Raw genomic sequence first — 19,655 nt, forward strand, 5'->3', positions numbered from 1 at the left:
CAAAAAAAATTGGAAGACCACTGAACTAGAGAATGTTTAGTCTCTGAAAACCAGGTTAGAGCTGTAGTCAGGTTGTAATATGTTATAGTTGCTTAGCTTCCTTTTGCCTTTCCTTATTCGGGTCTGCTGTATTCTTAACCATATTTTCCAAATAAAATATTGAGACATATGGTTTCATAAGCCTGCATGTACTGAGAAGCACAGTGGATCAAAAAGTTGAAATTACGAGGGGGGAGGAGTCAAGGAAGGGAGGGAATACAGGGATATGTGTATAAAAACAGTTGATTGAACTTGGTGTACCCCCCCAAAAATAATAAATAAATAAATAAAATTAAAAAAAAAAGTTGAAATTATACCTATAGGTTATAAAAATTGGGTGTAATTGTTCTAGCAAGATCCCTGTAGGATACAATGGATTTATTTTTCCTTCACTGGAAAGAGTAGCTGCTTTAATGATCCTTTTGTAGGCTTGTTTAGAGGATCACTTGGAGAGCTGGATATTCTCTTGTACCTGTCATTTCCAGGTACGGAAGTTCTTAAGGGACCTCTTAACTCTTCCAAATCACTCTAGGAGACTGTTTAGTACACGGACCCTAGAGGTTGTGAGGCCATTTCGGACCTGAGGAAATTGTTTCTTCCTATGTGTCTCATTAACCATCAATAACTATTGTTTCAGATAATTGAAAGAATAGAATCCTTGGAATAGATATATAGGGTGTGGTGCTTGCCATCAAGTAAGGAGTATTGAATGAATAAACACTATATTGGGGCAACTTTCATGTTCCCCTTGTTAATTTTGATTGCATATTCCTGATAACAATGTAATTACTATTAAATGAGGTAATTTAAATGTAATGTTAACTAACATCTCAAATATGTTCTGTGATATGGAGAAGTACATTAATAATTTTGGGAAAGTAAGCTCATTTGGAAATTTCAGTATTGCCCCATCATGACAGGCATCGATGATCATCCTAGAGTTGTACTTGGCTCCATTTGGATGTTTTAAATAGCTATTGAAGTACTTTGGGGAGGGATATGCATATGTACATAGGAGCCTGCAAGATCCCTGTAGGATGCAGTAGTTCTAGTAAGATCCTTGTAGGATACAATGGGTTTATTTTCCTTCACTGGAAAGAGTAGTTGCTTTAATGATCCTTTTGTATATAGTATGTATACATACTATACATACATAAACAGTGTATGCATAGACTAAACCTGGAGAAATACTGAGGAATTGTTAAGAGTAGTTGCTTCAGGAGTCAGGTTGGGAAGACTGGTTCTGCACTTGTTTTTGGTACTTAATATTTTTATCCCTTTATTTTTTATTGTGCTAAAATACACATAACATAAATTTACCATGGGTGACATTCAGTACATTCACAGCATTGTGCAACCGTCACGACTATCTAGTTCCAGAACATTTTCCTCACCTCAAAAGGAAACCCTCTATACATTAAGCAGTCACTCCCTGTTTTCCCCTTTCCCCAGGCCCTGGCAGCCACTGACCTACTCTGTGGATTTGCCTTTTCTGGACATTTCATGTAGATGGAATCATACAATATGTGGCCCTTTGGTCTGGCTTCTTTCACTTAGTATAATGTTTGCAAGGTTCATCCACATTGTAGCATGTATCAGTACATCACTCCTTTTTATGGCTGAGTAATATTCTGTGGTATGGATATGCCACATTTTATCCATTTATCAGTTGATGTACATTTGGGTTGCATCTTTTTGTTATTGTAAGTAGTGCTGCTATGAACATTTATGTACAAGTTTTTGTTTGAACAGCTCTTTTCAGTTCTTTCAGGTACGTACCCAGAATTGGAATTGCTAGGTCATATGGCAATTCTGTGTTTAAGTTATTGGTGAATTTATAGTATCATTTTTAAAAAATTTATTTATTTATTTTATTTATTTATTGGCTGTGTAGGGTCTTTGTTGCTGCACACGGGCTTTCTCTAGTTGCTGAGAGCGGGGGCTACTCTTCATTGTGGTGTGCGGACTCCTCATTGTAGTGGCTTCTTTTGTTGTGGAGCATGGGCTCTAGGCGCATGGGCTTCAGTGGTTGCAGCACACAGGCTCAATAGTTGTGGCTCATGGGCTCTAGAGCACAGGCTCAATAGTTGTGGCGCACAGGCTTAGTTGCTCTGTGGCATGTGGAATCTTCCCAGAGCAGGGCTCGAACCTGTGTCCCCTGCATTGGCAGGCGGATTCTTAACCACTGCGCCACCTAGGAAGTCCCTATAGTATCATTTTGAAGATCATTATTAATAGCACATAGAGATCTAAATAGCTCTATTTCTTTGAACAGCTTTATAATAATATTCCATCATATGGATGTCTGTCTCATATTGGTAGACATTTAGTTGTTTTCTTTTGTTTGTGATTACAGGTAACGCTGCAGAGAACATTGTAACGTAATGAACATCTTTGTATACTTCTCTACCTCGTAGGATAAAGTGAAATTAGTGGGTCAAACGGTGTTTTTAAAATGTATGTTATTAAGTTGTACCAATTTATACTCTCACCAACAGTATATGAGTGTTCCTGTTTCCTTTTTGCTGATTACTTTTATTTTATATTAAGCATAGCTAATGGAATAATTATCCTATGATATTATTTTTTTTATGATATTATTTTGATCATGTCATTTCCTAGATAAAGGCACTATTATATTGGTCCCTAATTCCTTAATAATAATAATAGAAAAGCCATTTTTTTCAGGGAATCAGTAATATATGCTACATAATTTATGTATCTTCACACTCTATTACTTCTCTTACTTTACTTTATAGATGGCTCACAGAGATTGTGGCTTTGGTCACACAGTAAGCAGCTGAGCTGGCATTTCAAACATGTTTGTTACCAATTTCTTATGATTCACTCCAATAATAGTCTTTGCATATACAAGCAGAGATGTTTGTGTGCATGGGTATGTGTATGTGTGTGCCTAGATAAAAAAAGTGTTCAATAGTTGCAAATTAAAAAATAAGTTGTTGCTGGGAATTCCCTGGCAGTCCAGTGGTTAGGGCTCCAAGCTTCCATTGCAGGGGGCATGGGTTTGATCCCTGGTTGGGGAACTAGGATCTCACATGCTGTGCAGTGTGGCCAAAAACAAAACAAAACAAAACAAAAACAGTTGTTGTTGACATGGAGCAAAGTAAAATTTGCTCAATAGCCAGTGATTCTTAAAACATGGGTTATGGATTGATCACTTGTGTGAGAATTACCTGAGGTACTTTTTAAACCTACAGAAGCCTGTTGTCCACCCCAGGCCTATGGAGAGATTAAAAGGCTTTAGAGTAGGAAACCTTTCTTGCACTTTTGAAATCATATTAGACAGCTACTACTCTGTTTACTTATAAGTCAACCTTGAGGATGAGGGCATTTCCATCATTCAAAATAGAGGAAGCTAAAGGAGGAAAAGAAAAGAAAAATGATCCTGGCAAGATAGGTTGGGGCCAAATTGTAGAGTCATGAATTCAGCTGTTCACTGATATTTAATACGGTCGTATGGACAAGCTACCTAATCCTTCCAGATATCAATTCCTCAGCTTTATGAGGGTATAGGACGAATTTCTAAATATAGCATGTTTAACGGCACGCTGAACCCAGTCTGCCTGGACTTGAATTCTGCTACTTACTAGCGCTGTGACTTTGAGCAAGTTACTTAACTTCTCTGTGCCTCAGATGCCTCATCTGTAAAATGGGGATGATATTGACCCCACAGTGTGTTGTGGATTACATTAAATGACTAAATACATGTCAAGGTCTTAGTATCTGGCACATGGAAGTGGTGTGGAAGTATTAGCTGTATGACTTTCAGTTCCGATGGCTTCCAGTGAGGTTTCGACTCATCACCAGGTATCTACTCTGAACACTAGAACGTAGGAGTTATTTACTTAAGAGGACTCATGAAGAACCATAATTGAAATCCAGAACTTCAGTTTTTGGATCTACTCCCCCAGTTGTGTCAGATTATGAATTAAAATTGGATATTGCATTTCCCAGTGGACATATTGCACAAGGGTTTCCTTCTGCAGTTTAGAAAAATGACCTTAGAGGCTTAATTAAGACTATAAACCCTGGAATCTACTCATTGTCTCTCTGGGAGTTGACTAAACTGATATCACCCTAGTTACTTTATTATTTTTCTGTTGTTTCTGATACTGATAATTCCAGCCACTGTTTTGCCATGTACTTCTGTAAAACACAGTGTGTAATAGAGAGTAATGTAGTTGTAAAATAGCGTAAGTGTGCTTGAGGATCAGAGGTGTGAATTCTGGAGAACAGCTTTTCCTAAGTCATGACAGTTGCTTACATGTAAGTCGCATTAGAAAAATCTAAAACCAAGACGTGGGCTTCAATGTAAGTAAAAGTCTATAAAAAAAAAAAAAAAAAAGAGCCAAGATGTTTTATCTTGATTTAAAGATTTTCAAATAATTTTTTTCATTTTGGAGTAGAATCCTTAATAAATAAAACAGATACAAACAGCACTATGCTGCTTGCAGAGGTCAAAGTAAACAGCATGGAGCTGTGCCTGCCAGCTTTCTTTCTGCTTGTTCCTACTCCTGTGTGGCTCCTGAGTCACTTTCAAGGAACTCTAGGACTCCTAAACTTGCACTTTAAAAATCAGTGACGAGAACAAAAGTATAGTTATCAAGGGGGACAGGGAGGGTGGGATGAATTGGGAGATTGGGATTGACATATATATATATACTGTTGATACTGTGTATAAAACAGATAACTAATGAGAACCTGCTGTGCACAGGGAACTCTATTCAGTGCTCTGTGGTGACCTAAATGGAAAGGAAATCCAAAACAGAGAGGATATATGTATACATATAGCTGACTCACTTTGCTGTACAGTAGAAACTAACACAACATTTTAAAGCAGCTATACTCCAATAAAAATTAAAAAAAAGATGCAGTATATATTAAAATGGAATATTACTCAGCCATAAAAAAGAATGAAATAATGCCATTTGCAGCAACATGGATAGACCTAGAGCTTAAGAAAAATCAGTAATGTAATTGATTACAGGTGCATTCTGCTTATAGCATATTATTTATTTTTTCTAAGAAAATTGTGAATTACATAAAAACTTAATTCCCTGTTTGTCCAGTCTGGATTCTTCTGTAATTTATCTCTTTTGCTGTTTCCTCCCTTGGGATACACTCTTGCTTTTAATCCTCTTTCTGGAGGCAAACCTCAGCACTTTGTATCCTTCCTGTGGAGATAGGATTGATCTGGAAGCAACTATGCTAAAAGCTCTCTGCTTGTAGAAAAGCAAAACGTGATATCATGAACAAGAAGTTGGTTAAAACCTTTATCTTGAGCTCAGACTGTTTCTTTTTATTCATTAGATTTGTCTGCCTCTGCTCATTCCAAGGTGGTGATCTTTACAGTCAACTCTCTGGGTAGTTCTCAGTCCTACCTCGATGTGGTGCAGAGCAATGTGGATATGTTTAGAGCCCTTGTCCCAGCTCTGGGACATTATAGTCAACACGGCATCCTGCTCGTTGCATCTCAGCCAGGTACAAAATTTTATTTTAAATTCGATGCTCCAGTGCATCAGTAGAATTGCCATTTCTGATGAAAGTCATAAAACAAGGTTATAAAGGGATAGCTAGAGTATTCAGTTAAATTGCTCGTATGATGAGCAATGCAGTATTTTTCATATCCTGTCAACCAGTTACTTCTTCTGACTGGCATTAACTAGAAGGTTGCAAGTTACACTTTTTTATGTAATATTACTATTAATATGTTCCAGGTTGTTAGCAATGCCTTTCTCAGTGAGAAAGCAGTTAAATGCCCAAGAGAAAGATGCAGTAACTTATAGGAAAGATCTTTTGTTAGCTCTAAAGTGTCATGAAATGTTAGTGAGCACGCCAGAGCGCATTTTTAACATTTTGTATTTTAAATTGTTTCTCAAATTACTTGAGAAATTGTTTCAAAGAATTAGGTGGTACTGGACTCAAATTGGTGAACAGATTTTTTAAAATGTTCCCAATATAGCAGTATGATATATCACTTGTTTTCCTATAGTAATTGATTGAGGGACTTTGGTCTCTTGAATTCCTGACATTCTTTTGGCGTGTAAGAAGAGAATAGTTGTGTTTTTGTTGATAATGCTGTACTGCACGGTGGTGGTGTATGAATCAGTATTTTAATTTAAAGTTAGAAATTCAGCTTAAGCTAGATATAAAAGAGAACTGGATCAGTGAAAAAAATTGCTTTCTGGTTTTCTATACCCAGTTTTAACTTTCTTGCTTAACTGCTCTAGCAAATTATCTTTTTTCCACCCTTAAAATTTTTTTTTAAATAAATAAATTTATTTATTTAATTTATTTATTGGCTGTGTTGGGTCTTCATTGCTGCACACGGGCTTTCTCTAGTTGCTGCGAGCGGGGGGCTACTCTTCATTGTGGTGCGCAGGCTCCTCATTGTAGTGGCCTCTCTTGTTGTGGAGCACGGGCCCCAGGCACATGGGCTTCAATAGTTGTGGCACATGGGCTCAGTAGTTGTGGCTCACAGGCTCTAGAGCACAGGCTCAATAGCTGTGGTGCACGGGCTTAGTTGCTCCGCGGCATGTGGAATCTTCCCAGGGCAGGGCTCGAACCCACGTCCCTGCATTGGCAGGCGGATTCTTTACCACTGCGCCACCTAGGAAGTCCAAAAATTTATATTTAACAACAAAGTTATGTAAAATCATGCTGAAACCTGGTTAGTTGTTTTTAATTATTAATTAAAATTAAAATATGTTAAATTTATATAATACATAATAAAATTAAAAATATGTTATGCTTCATAGTGCATTTAGGACCTAAGAAGAGTATATACAAGTTTTAATATACTTATTAAAATAATGTTTTGTTTAGAAACTAGGCTAGAAGCATATTTCTTAAAATATTTACATTTTCACCTTGTATGTAATATTTAGTGGAAATCATGACCTATGTGACATGGAAACTGAGTGCATTTCCTGCAAATCGAGTGATTGGAATTGGATGCAATCTGGATTCACAAAGATTACAATATATTATTACAAATGTTTTGAAGGTACAGACTTCAGGAAAAGAAGTATGGGTTATTGGTGAGCAGGGAGAAGACAAAGGTAAGAAATTCAGGTTCATTAGTTATATATATTGATAACCTGCATCACCAGAGGCCATGATATGCATGATGTGCACAGTTCTGGGGATTCCAGAATGGTGAGGCTTCATTGGCTTTCCTTCCACATTTGAGTGCCTTCTGTGTGACAGGCCCTGTATGGGAAAGAGACTCTACAAACATGTCATTCTAATTGTATTTACCTTTCTAAGTAAAAGGCAAGACCCCTTAGTCAGCTTATATATTTTATTTATCTTTTTATATTTTGTATTTGTATTGCAGCATCCAGGATCGGTTTTAAAGTTTAATTTTCCAGAGAGCAACATTTAAATAAACCCTAAAGCATATACAGAACTCTTTCCTTTATTCTCCCATCCTGCAATCTTACTTACCTTTCCTAAGTTCAGACTTTCTCCCTAGATACATACCTCCTGTCTGTTTCTCACCTTTTTAAACAGAATTTTCACTCTTTATTTACCCTTGTGGCTTTTTTTTTCTTTTAAACCAGCTGCTTGCTCTGTGCTGTCTCTACCACAGAGAGCATTAATAAAATCCAGCCCCCTGAATTTGAAAGCCATTTTTCTTATCCCAGAAGAATGCTTTCCCTATTTGATTCAAGAATCTCTTTTTTCCTTTATTGTTTCCCTCATGCTGTAAAGTCACGTTGGTTAGGTGATAAAAGTGTTTTATCCTAAGTTTGTTCACTTTTATTCATTTAAACAAGTATATGACTGTCTACTCTCTTCTCACTACGTATAAGATGTTAGTGTGATGCAAAAGAGGCATAGAGCACAGTCCCTTCCTTCATCACACATAAAAATTATTTTAGAGCAACAAGAGAAGTATTTACAAGATATTTTGGGTAACAATGAAAGTATAGGATTCTATTTAATTAAGTGCTAAAATGAATATATTTTAGACTTTCAGTGCTCAGACAATTATGAGTGAGCATTTAACATGGGTTGAAATGACTGGAGAAAATTCAATGCAGGCCATCACTGAACTGTACTTTGGAAGAATGAATAGGATCTGAATAAATAGCAAAGAATGAGAGAGACATTCCAGGAATGGGGAAACAGGCAAAGGCACACACTTAAGTATGGCATGTTCATGGGGTAAAAAACTCTAGACTGGTTGTTGCAGAGTTTCAACCAGAAAAGCTTGGTTGATATTACATTTTGGAGATTCTTGAATACCTGATGAAGAATTGGAAAGTGATTCTCAGGCAGAGGGGAACTATTAAAGGTATTTGAGCATGCGGGTGATATGCTGAAAAGGTAATTTGGGAGAAATTAATCATTGCTTCCTCATTTAAAGTATATTACTGTTACTTTATTCAGCCTTAGGTACTGTGGGGTAGAGCACAATGTAGAAAAGAATTTCTCTGCCTGTGAGGAAGTGATCATTGAACTGGAGAACTGGAGGAAGATTTTAAATCTTTATAAATCTGCACTGGCTGCCTGGAAAGTTCAATGCTAGAAAGAATCAGGCTATAGAATAAATCTTCACAAAACCTGACAGTGTGATTCAAGCAGAAATAGTTTTTCAGGCTCAAAATGCTTCCTGACACTAAACACTAATCAGTAGAACCAGAAAAGGGGAGCAAATAAGAAGTTGGAGCAGATGTATTAGAATAAATGTCTAGGGATTCAAACTCAAGACCGCAAATTTTACTCACTACTACCATTTGAGTTCTGGTTCATGTTGATCTCTTACTTGTCTGATTATTGCAAATCTCCCAGTTAACTTGCTCTTTTCCCTCTATTCTACCCTGTAAATGATGCCAAACTAATAATGGTATTAACTAAAACTTAGTGTTTGCAGTATGCTTCACATGTTAATTCAATCTTCCTAAATCACATTCCTCTCTTCAAAAACTTTCACAGGCTTCCTCTGACCAAACCATTAAATTCTTTTGCTTGCCATTCAAGGAGTCCCAAAATACAGTCCTAATCTTCCTTCCTAATTATAGTTATGGAGATAGTCATGTTAATTAGAGACCTGGAAGCGACCCAAGGGATCATTGATTACATTAAGTTGTAGGGAGCGAGCAATGGAGGCAGGAATTGGTAAGAGTGACCTCCCCAAGAGCCTAAAGCTTTTCAGGTCAAACAAGGACTAAAACCGAGGTCTTATGCGTCTCAGCCCCACCCCACAGCTTTGCTTCAGCTGCAGGGACCTTTGCCCATTTCATTTACCTTTCCCATCTCTTTCTCTTTCAGCATATTCAGATCTCATTTTTCAAGGTCTAGGTCAAGTCCCCCTTACTTACCCTTTGAAGCTTTTCCTGATCACATCATTGCACAGTTATTCCTTTATTCCCTTGAGCTAAAAGCTCTTGCTAGCTATATGGTAATTAACCATATATTGTCTCAAGATGTTTATTCTTTTGTTAAACTGCTGTTTATTCTGATCCAATTTGAATTTTGTGTGTGCACCTTCTTATTGAAAGTATAAATTATTAAGCTGTTCTTTTAGTTGAAAAAGTTGTACATTCACATTGTAAAAGAATTAAATAGTACAAAAAGATATGCATTCTTTTAAACTACTGGATTTACCAAAACTTATTTAACCAATCCCCCTAATATGTTATAATTTTTGAATGAATAAGAACATTTCACAATATGGTTATATTAATATCTCAAATTGTAAAGAGAAAATAAAGGATGGTGTGACTTGATAAATAAACCTGAGGCACTGTGCTGACTGCTGTTGGAGGTACATAAATGAATAAGAGCCTGACCCTGTCTTTAAGGAGCCTAGAGTCTAACATAGGAAATGACTGTAATAAAAGGCAGTGTTGACTTGCTATAAGAGAGGTCCAAGGGAAATAGGATAAAAGCACAAGGAAGGCAGCTCTCAAGGAGGAACTAGAAATAGAAAGATGTAGGTGCATGTGAATTGAGATCACTTAAATGTAATATTATGTAATAATTGGCACATATGAAAGAATACATATAACGTCTATGTATGTTTTAAAGCATAATAGTAGAATAAACGTTCATGAATCCGTACTCAATTACGAACAATATGAATGCCATTGAAGCTGCCTATGTACTCCCCAGTCCATCTTCCTATCTCCCTTCTAGATTCTGCTATCAGATCACTTTTTATCCTGTCTTCTATTTTGTTTCAGAGACAGTTCTATCTGCTGATAATTACCTTGGTCTTGAAGCCAGGAATGGATTAGAGGCTCCCTCTGCTGGTTTCATGTGTAGACACCAATTGGTTATATCTTTGCATAGGCAACACCACAGTAATAGCAAAATTAGAATTATTTTTTATTGAGTGCCTAGTATGTGTATTAAATGCTTTGCATATCTCATTTAAAAACACTCCATGAAGGAGGTGGTAGTTTTCCAAATCAGTATATGAGGAAACTTAAGATTCAATGAGGTTAACAATTTGTCCAAGGTTACACATTTAGTAAGGGCAGAACTGAAATTTGAACCCTGGTCTAACTCCACAGCTGTACTTTTTCTTGCTGTGACTTAACTAGATAATTTATCTCAAGCATTTAGTACAGTGTCTGGCACAGAGTAAACGCTCAGTAAATGGTATCTGTTACTACAGTGGTCCGGATGGCAAGATGGTGATGAGTGGAAAATTGGCAAAGGGACATGGAAAACTACACTTTGAAATAATGCAGTATTAGGGTTTAGAAACAGAGTTATAAGAATAACAGGTATGTAAGTGAAATTATTCTCCTTAAGTATTTCAGAAACAAATGACAATTACAGCTTGGAGGAGGAATTATATGACATAAAGACCCTTTAGGATCTGTTTGCTGCTTCCTTCCTCAGCCTCATCTTCTGCCATTCTGACAAGCATTTTATGCTAGTCAGATGATTCACTTGCAGCTTCCCCAATGGTTCATGCACTCTCATGCCTCCTTGCCTTTGCACCTGATGCTTCCTCTCCCTGAACATTCATTCATTTGGCTAACTCCTGCTTACCCTTCAAGACTGGGCTTGTGTGCCGCCTCTCCCAGGAAACCTTCCCTAATTCTCCAGGTCAAGTAAGTTCATGCCTCTAATATAACCATTATCACACTGTGTTATAAATGCATATTTACTTGTCTCTTCACCTCACCAGACTGTGAACTCCTTTGAGTTCGGAATGGCCTCAGTAAATATGTTTTGAAATGAATGAATGGTCCTGATACCATCTTGTTGTATCCAAAGGTTATTCATACTATGCCCCACCAAATTAGTCAGTGGAACATGTGCTTTGGAACTGCTATGTTTAGCTGTGATGTTGAAATCATATGTAAACTGCAGATAACTCCTTCTAATGGTGTTTTAGAAACCCAAGGGCTGGACCTCAAAACAGTGTTAGATCATCTGCTTTGGACATCAGTCTTACCTAAGGGATAGGTGTTACATGTAATGGAAAAGAGATATCCCATGGTCATTTTTTATTAAAATTTTTGGGGCCAGAGGATTACTGTTCTTAAGGAGTAGAACCTGAAAGATTAGGATTGATTAGATACAATATTTAAAAGGGATTCTTAAACTAGGATAAATATGCATTTATGAAATGTGAAGGATTGGGCACTGAGTAAACAAAGAATGAAATAAGTCCATCTAAACTTAACTGAAAATCCTAATGACTGTGTTAGAAGTGAATTTGAACATAGTGACACTTTCTTCCTTTTCTCCAAACACTGTTTTCTCATGGCTTTTATAAGTCTGAACTCAGAGAGGAAAGATAAAACGTGATTATGTGTATAATATATAATGGCAGTAGTACTCATAATTAAATTCCAGACTTCTTTGTGTTCTTTGTCTTTTCTTATACCTACCTTGCCCTTTTTATTTATTTTTCCAAAGTCTATAAATGCTGTGTTTCATTTAGCAGACATTTCCTTGCAATTTTATATATTGCAAGTATACTAATAATGTGCCAAATTTTTTTTTAGAAAATAATTCATGTATAGTTCTTCTATTCAAGTGAAACATTTTAAAAAACCCCTTAATTTGTCCACATGTATTTATATTTTTCTTGTAACAGTGTTTGGTTTTGCCTTTTTTTTACTTAACATAAAAACTTTTAAAACTTCTCAGTGTTTTTGAGCTTAACTGTTGCAAGTATGTTTTCCTCTTTGTTTAATATAATTCTGGATTGTGTGTGAGGTCAGCTCTGTATTATCTTCTGTGCAATCTTTACTGTGGTAAAGAATCTGTGTTGGAGGACACAAAAGAAGAACACATGATCCCTGCCACCCAGAAGCTTATACTCAGTTTGATGAGGGGAAGGTGTCCTTTGTTGCTGACACATCACTAACTGGCCTAATTTTGAATGCAGTTTAGAAGACTTATGGGAATTCCCTGGCGGTCCAGTAGTTAGGGCTCAGTGTTTTCACTGCCGGGGCCTGGGTTCAATCCCTAGTAGGGGAACAAAGATCTTGCAAGCGGTGAGGTGCAGCCAAGAAAGAAAGAAACAAACAAAAAAGAAAAAAAAGACTTCTATCTTAAAAGTAAAATAGTTTTACATATCTGAATGTGTTTTTATTTTGCCTACTCAGATAAGGATTTGTGTCAAAGAATGTCTTCACTGTGATGAGAAGCAGATGACTATTAGAAAGGTTTCAAAATGTTACTTTCAATTTAGTATTAAAGTGTGGTATAAATACCCAATTCACGTGTATAGCTTTGAATTTTTAAATTGTTTTTATAAATGGTGTAGTGAGAGGAAATGGAAAACCCAAATATGCTCTTGGAAAATAGGACCCTGCCTAACAGCTGTGGAAATCTAGTCCAGAATAGGTGACCAAATTATTCCTCATCTGGTGAAAGAAGTTAGTGTGTGTGGTTTCCAGTGGAGCAAATGCCAAGTGCTTGCAGCACATGGGAGCCTATTATACATTGCCTGCTGAGGAAAGAAAGTTTTCTATTTGAACAGTAAAATGGCCCAATGTTGTTGAGAGAGAACAGGTAAGGGGCTGCAAGTAAACTTTGGGATCATGTTTTGGGGGAATGCAGTTCAAAGTCTTTCTTACCCCAGGCAATCAGTACAGCACATTTAGTGCCACCAGTGGAAATAGGTAACTCTAGCTAGAAGGGGGAAAATGTTTATTTAAAATTTAATTCAGGTACCCTTGACTGCAAATTTTATCACACCTTAATCCTAAGAGAGTTACTGACAAGATATAATCAGTTTTTCGTTTAATTTTTAGTGCCCATATGGGGTGGCCAAGAGGATGTAACAAGTCATAACTCTCAGGTGCGGCTGTCCAACAGGTAATGCCGAGTATAGATATGCATTTATCCAGCTAAAAACCATACACTTCATAGCTAACATAACAGCTATTTGCACAGCATGTACTTACCAGGCTTCTGCAAACAAAACTAACTAGTATGGACAAATTCAGAGTACATGGGAACAGTGTTTCCTATTCTTTGATTTCTTATCTCAAAGTGGATCTAAGAGTGCTTTGCAAGCTTAATATTTAGATACATAGTTGGCTCTTTAAAGGGTAGAATAGGTTCCTCATTTGTAGGCAGTGACTTACTGCTCCTATATTTAGGATATAGGATCCTATATCTGAGGACATTGGCTATTTTTTTTTAATGTAGAGGAGAACTTGTCCACACCACTTAAAAATCAATATGTATTTATTAATCACACATAAATACATTTGGAAATTAGTCTAATATGAATGGATAAGCCACATTATAAGTTCAGGCAAAAAACGAAGTATAATGCACAGATCCTCGTATCTTTTGAGTTTATTCAGAGGCCTTCCAGGGGTCTGGATCCCATAGGTTGGACTCTACATACTGTATACTTTTATGCCATTTGTTGTTTTACTGTCACATAATAACATCCTTTTCTGAATTCCAAGTAGTGATTTTTAGCTTTTTAAACTTTTAGTGTATGGTGTTTTAGAATATAACAACTGGAAAGAATGTTCTCTAATTGAGAAGAGTAGTATGTTGTATAATCCATTCTAATCTGCTTCTCTATGTAATCCTGCATTTATAGCTTTTAAAAGGAAAGAATTCAAACATGTTTGTTTAATGTGTATCATTTTTTAATTAGTTATAAAACGAATGTATGCTCTCATAAAACTTTTTTATTTTTATTTTATTGAAGTATAGTTGATTTACAGTGTTGTGTTAGTTTCTGGTGTACAGCAAAGATAAAACTTTAAATACTGCAGATATCTATCTATAACGTAGAAAGTGAAAATCGCAGGTAATTCCATTCTCCAGAAACAGCCACTGTTAACAGTTTAGTGTCTATGTGTCCATTTTTTTTCATGCTTCTGCATACATTATCATTATTACTTATTTTATAATAATAAATTTATGCTATTCATATTATCTTACAACTTTTGTTTCCTTAATAATAAATCTTGTGTATTTTTATATATCGTACATATAAATCTACTTTGTGTTCTTATCAAGAGCTATATGGCACTACATTTGGTAGTGATTTGTTTATCAAGTCCTCTTTTGATGAATTGCTACCAAAATTTTTTCTGTCTCCAACAAGGCAAGCATACTATATGTATATCTTTGCACACTTTAGCATATTGCTGTAGGATAAATTCCTAGAAGAGGAATTTCTAGATCAGGTGTTGCCAGATCTTCCTCTTAAAGATTGAATAATAATTTTGCACTCTCAGCAGCAGTTATGGGAATGCCTGTTTCTCTGTAGCTTCTGGGAAAGTAGTTATTAATCTTTTTAATCTTTGCCAATTTTGATGGGCAAAACTGATATATTTATTGTTTTAACTCATATTTAGTTAAATATTAGTGGTGCTGAGCATCTTTTCACATTATTAAGCCATTTGTATTGACTCTCTGAACTGCCTGACATTTTCAGAAAAGTTTAATTACTAGACTCTCTGTAGGTTTTCCTGACAATTGCTGTATAACTCTCACTTCTGTGTCATAAAAATATCCAGTCAATATCTTAAACAGAAGCTAAAACTAAATGTACATATTTTGTGCATTTTCTGAAGTCATGATCTGTGTGTTTTCGTTTTTGTTTTTTATAACCTAGAGCCATGGAATTGTTAAGGGTAAAAGGTCAAAGATCCTGGTCTGTTGGACTATCAGTAGCTGACTTGGTTGACAGTATTGTGAACAATAAAAAGAAAGTGCACTCTGTATCAGTTTTAGCAAAGGTAATTGCTATTCTCATTCTCTCATCATATTTTTAAATATTTATATTATATTATTAATATAAAACCAGAAAAAGTGCTGTTCACACTGTAACTCAGATATCTTCAGTATCACCAGCTTTTAGAGTAACACACAGGAGAAGACAGTTTGGTCTAAGCCCTATCCTGCTTGGCTTTGTGAAGTCTGGACTTCTAACAGGTTGCCCTTGACCCCCATTAATTTTTGGAATCCCCAAGAAGCATTTATATATTCCATAAACTTTTTTTTAAATTAATTAATTAATTTATTAATGGGCTGCGTTGGGGCTTCATTGCTGCATGCGGGCTTTCTCTAGTTGTGGCGAGCGGGGGCTACTCTTCATTGTGGTGCACTGGCTTCTCATTGCAGTGGCTACTCTTGTTTTGGAGCACAGGTTCTAGGCACATACGCGCTTCAGTAGTTGTGGCACGTGGGCTCAGTAGTTGTGCCTCGCAGGCTCTAGAGCACGGGCTCAGTAGTTGTGGTGCACAGGCTTAGTTGCTCCGTGGCATGTGGGAATCTTCCCAGCCCAGGGCTCGAACCCATGTCCCCTGCATTGCCAGGTGGATTCTTAACCACTGCGCCACCAGGGAAGTCCCTCCATAAACTTCTTCTGGTTGTCATTTATCTCAGCCAGCCAGGGTACCCCAGACTGACATGCCAACTGGTCTTAGCTGGTCATCAGCCTGCTTCTCCAGTTCAGTTTGTCCTTTACTGCTTTATTTCAAGTATAAAGTCCCTAAAGCACAGCAAAGATGAGGCACATATGCTTAACCAAATTTTTGTGAAATTTTAGGAATACCAGAGAGGAAATAAAACATGGAAGGAAAAACTGAAAACAGGTTACTGAATTTGACTGCACTCAGAGCCCATGCTAAGCCCCTGCCCTGGGAATCCACTCTGACAATCTTTTTTCTTAACCTCCAGCCTGCTACCCATATTTCAGGGGGCTAGATTACTGCTCCATAAAGGGGGTGTCTTTGACCAAGTTCCTCCCATCTCACAAAGATTTTCTGAAACAGTAACTAGAGTTTAGAAAATAACTGAACGATTTTTTTAAGTTCAACTTGTATCACTTAGTACTGCTAGGACCAGAAAAGCAAGAAAATATCCATATTCATGGTATTAACTTCTTTGCAGTGCTTCAGCTCTAGTATAATGCCAATTATTTTCATTTCAGGGATATTATGATATAAATAGTGAAGTGTTTTTAAGTTTGCCATGCCTCCTTGGAACCAGTGGAGTGTCTGAAGTCATCAAGACCACAGTGAAAGAAGATACAGTGACTGAGAAACTCCAAAGCAGCGCATCATCGATCCATGGTCTCCAGCAACAGTTAAAACTTTGATTCTAAAGTTCAGAGTTACTTGAAAGGAGAGGTTGTTTAATTTTACCAGCATATGTATAGGGTTGAGAACTTCTATATCTTATTATTTATCCTTACAAACTGCTTGGTTAAGGTAGGTGGTTTCTTGGTTGGCTTTGTAATATGAATCCTTAGGTAGTTAGCCAAGAAGGAAAAAAATCCAGTTTTCTTTGTTGTTCTTGAGATACCTATACTGTTCTTTAAAACAACAGCAGAGATGAACATTCATCTGCAGTATGCATCATTTTAAAATTATGTATCCTCAGCACATTCAGCACTTTGGGGATAGTCTGAAAAATGATACATTTTTAAAAGAAAATTACTCTTTGACTGTTATAATAAACATGATAAGCTGAAGGCAGGGTATGGATTTACAAAATCTGTGCTAGCTATACACTCAAAGGATCAACAGTTTAAACTCTTAATGTTTCTTCTTTAAAGTACAGTTGGTAGTGATGATAATAAAGCACTTTGTTTTCCTTCTTCAAATTAATTAGCTACCAAAGAAATGGATGAGTTTTACATATAGTTTAAAATAGTAAAAAGGAAAATGAAATTTTTCAATATATGAAGAAAAAGTGTAGTTTAATTTCCAGTGGGACTGTCCTTTCTGGAATTTTCTATAACCTCTTCCTGGGCTATATAAGATCTCCAACATCGCAAGAATGCATTGTGACATAAGTAAAACCATGGAGAAATGTGTATTTTTAGTGGGAATAGGTTATAAATGAAAGTCAAGCAGTTTAAAGCTAAAATATGAGGCTTCATAAAAGCCATCGGTCTTAATGGGGAGAGGTTGGAAGGGCTGATTATTCTGAGCAAATCCTTTACTGCTGAAGAAATGATTCAGGGTACTTACACTGTGGTAATGGGTCAATAATGACAGTATCTTCATATGTGAAAGGTAGCATATTATTAGGAATGTGACATACAACTAATAGCAACAACTGACATTAACACTTCTAATATTTCAGGCAGTGTGATGAACACTTTATTGTTTTATTCTTCAGGATTATTTATTAATCCTCACAGTAACCCACTGAGGTAGGGACTATTATCTTCATTTTATAGAGGAGGAAATTGAGGTTTAGTGCCCAAGATCTCATGACTGAGAGACACTTATCCTACAACCTCTACTTTTTCTAAGCACTAGAAGAGGAAAGAGGCCTAAAAGCCAAAATAATTACCACAAGACCCTAAAATTGGGGTTCTGTACTCTTATATTCTCATATAGGGGCTTTTTTTTTCAACATAGCTTTTAGAAAGACTGATTCTCTGACTTCCCAGACTTGCCCTCAGCAAATAGGTTGGGGGGGTGGGGGTGGAGAGTTATTCATTGAAGTAGATGTTTAGTTATTTAGTCATTCAGATAAATGACTGGGAGCCTGCTATACACCAGCTGCCATATTAGACACTGCAGATACAGTGGTGAGCAAACCTGGACTAGGTGCAAGCCCTCGTGGTGCTTATGAGCTAATATGGGAACACAGTAATCAAATCTCACAAATAAATGTACAATTGCAAGTGTAATAAGTGCTCTGACAAGTCCCAGGTGCTTTGAAAGCATATTACAGGTGAACCCAAACCTGGTCAGTGAGATAGGAGTCAGATGGATTATAAGGGCAGACACACCTTAGGTAGAGAGGAAACAGTCACACTAATGATTCAGCATAAAGGATGCTTATAATGATGAGCTTAAATCATAAAGAAAAGGTGAAATTATATTCAGTGTTCAATGTTTAAGAAAGTAGAAAAGTATATAATACGCTGGGAAAGATTCCCACCATAATAAACTAGTGTAAAAACATCGGACATTTGAAGAGATGAGCATTAGTTCTGTGTAATTTCACTACACAGATAGGTTATTTTGGTGTTAACTCTGTATATCCTCACTTTCCTTTTGTATGAAATAGGAAAGTAAAACTAAAAGGACCATTTCTTGTGTTTTAAACTAGGCTTTTCTAATTTCAGATACCTAATTATGCTCCTGAACAATAACCTAATTACAAGATACTGTATAAATAAATGAATTGCTAAGAATTCACTACATTAATTATAAAAGGAGCATGTCACTGCAACAATACTTATTGAGTCTACTGTTATTCCATGTACTGTGTTGGAATCTGAGTAGTCAAAGATGTGTAATAATAGTCCTTGCCCTACAGAAGCCCACAATATAGAAGTAATTCTATCAGATATTTCCTTGAGTGTTGAGTATTATAAATTGTAAGTTCTATATATAAGTCAAGAAGCAGTACCACCACCACCTCACTGTGATTTGGTGATAATTTGACATTTGTGATGCTTCTATTAACTTTAGTTTTTTTCTTCTTTCCAAAATCATGCGGTGTCTCTTCTTGTTATGATTTTCAAAGGGTCTTGGATTAAAATGCTTCTTTGATATCGTAACAGAGATAAAAATTTTATTTTCCAGTTTACATTGTAGTTATTCTTAAATATCAAGAATAATGAATAAACTTTGACTTTAAAATTACCAGGAGATTCCTAATTTATTGAGTGGAAGGAAATTTACTCAGATTGAAGTGAAAGATTCTTTCATATAATTCATACAGTCCACAGGATATTTAATGACTTCATTTTAAGTAGCTTAAGTGCAAAATGAAGAGAATGGATTTCATTAATTGTTTTCAAACTTTTAAAAATTATTTTTAACAAGAAAACCTTTTGAACAATATATTACCTACATTCTTCCAATTGATAAAAGCAGAGTTGCTCAAATTGAAGGTGCTCCTGGGTAAGCTGTGACTTTAAGAATAGTTTGAGGGACTTCGCTGGTGGTCCAGTGGGTAAGACTCTGCGCTTCCAGTGTAGGGGGCCCGGGTTCCATCCCTGGTTGGGGAACTAGAGCCCCAATGCATGCCGCAGCGAAGAGTCTGAGTGCCGAAACTAAGATCCAGCGCAGCAAAAATAAACTTAAAAAAAGTTTGAAAACCACATTACATTACTTTTAAGTGACAAAGAAGAGGTGTAGCGAAGGATAAACTGCCCTATAGTTTGG

The 19,655-nt window shown here is 36.4% G+C and overlaps 1 protein-coding gene across 8 annotated transcripts in view; it reads left to right on the forward strand.

Moving 5' to 3' along the window:
* The window catches only part of UEVLD (UEV and lactate/malate dehyrogenase domains), a 44,362-nt gene extending 25,317 nt beyond the window's left edge, over nt 1-19,045 (forward strand). For 3 of the 8 annotated variants that reach the window (XM_057696070.1, XM_057696071.1, XM_057696074.1), the window contains 5 exons: nt 5,371-5,541; nt 6,948-7,121; nt 13,296-13,359; nt 15,131-15,254; nt 16,451-19,045. In XM_057696070.1, the coding sequence (XP_057552053.1) occupies nt 5,371-5,541; nt 6,948-7,121; nt 13,296-13,359; nt 15,131-15,254; nt 16,451-16,618 (701 nt within the window). In that variant the 3' untranslated portion in view covers nt 16,619-19,045. Of the gene's footprint in view, nt 1-2,395; nt 2,497-5,370; nt 5,542-6,947; nt 7,122-13,295; nt 13,360-15,130; nt 15,255-16,450 lie in introns of those variants that run through there. The other 5 variants (XM_057696072.1, XM_057696073.1, XM_057696075.1 and 2 more) reach the window with 5 other exon arrangements.
* Nucleotides 19,046-19,655: the final 610 nt, after the last annotated feature.

The sequence above is a fragment of the Hippopotamus amphibius genome, chromosome 9, assembly GCF_030028045.1.
Source record: "Hippopotamus amphibius kiboko isolate mHipAmp2 chromosome 9, mHipAmp2.hap2, whole genome shotgun sequence".
Taxonomy (NCBI): Eukaryota; Metazoa; Chordata; class Mammalia; order Artiodactyla; family Hippopotamidae; genus Hippopotamus; species Hippopotamus amphibius.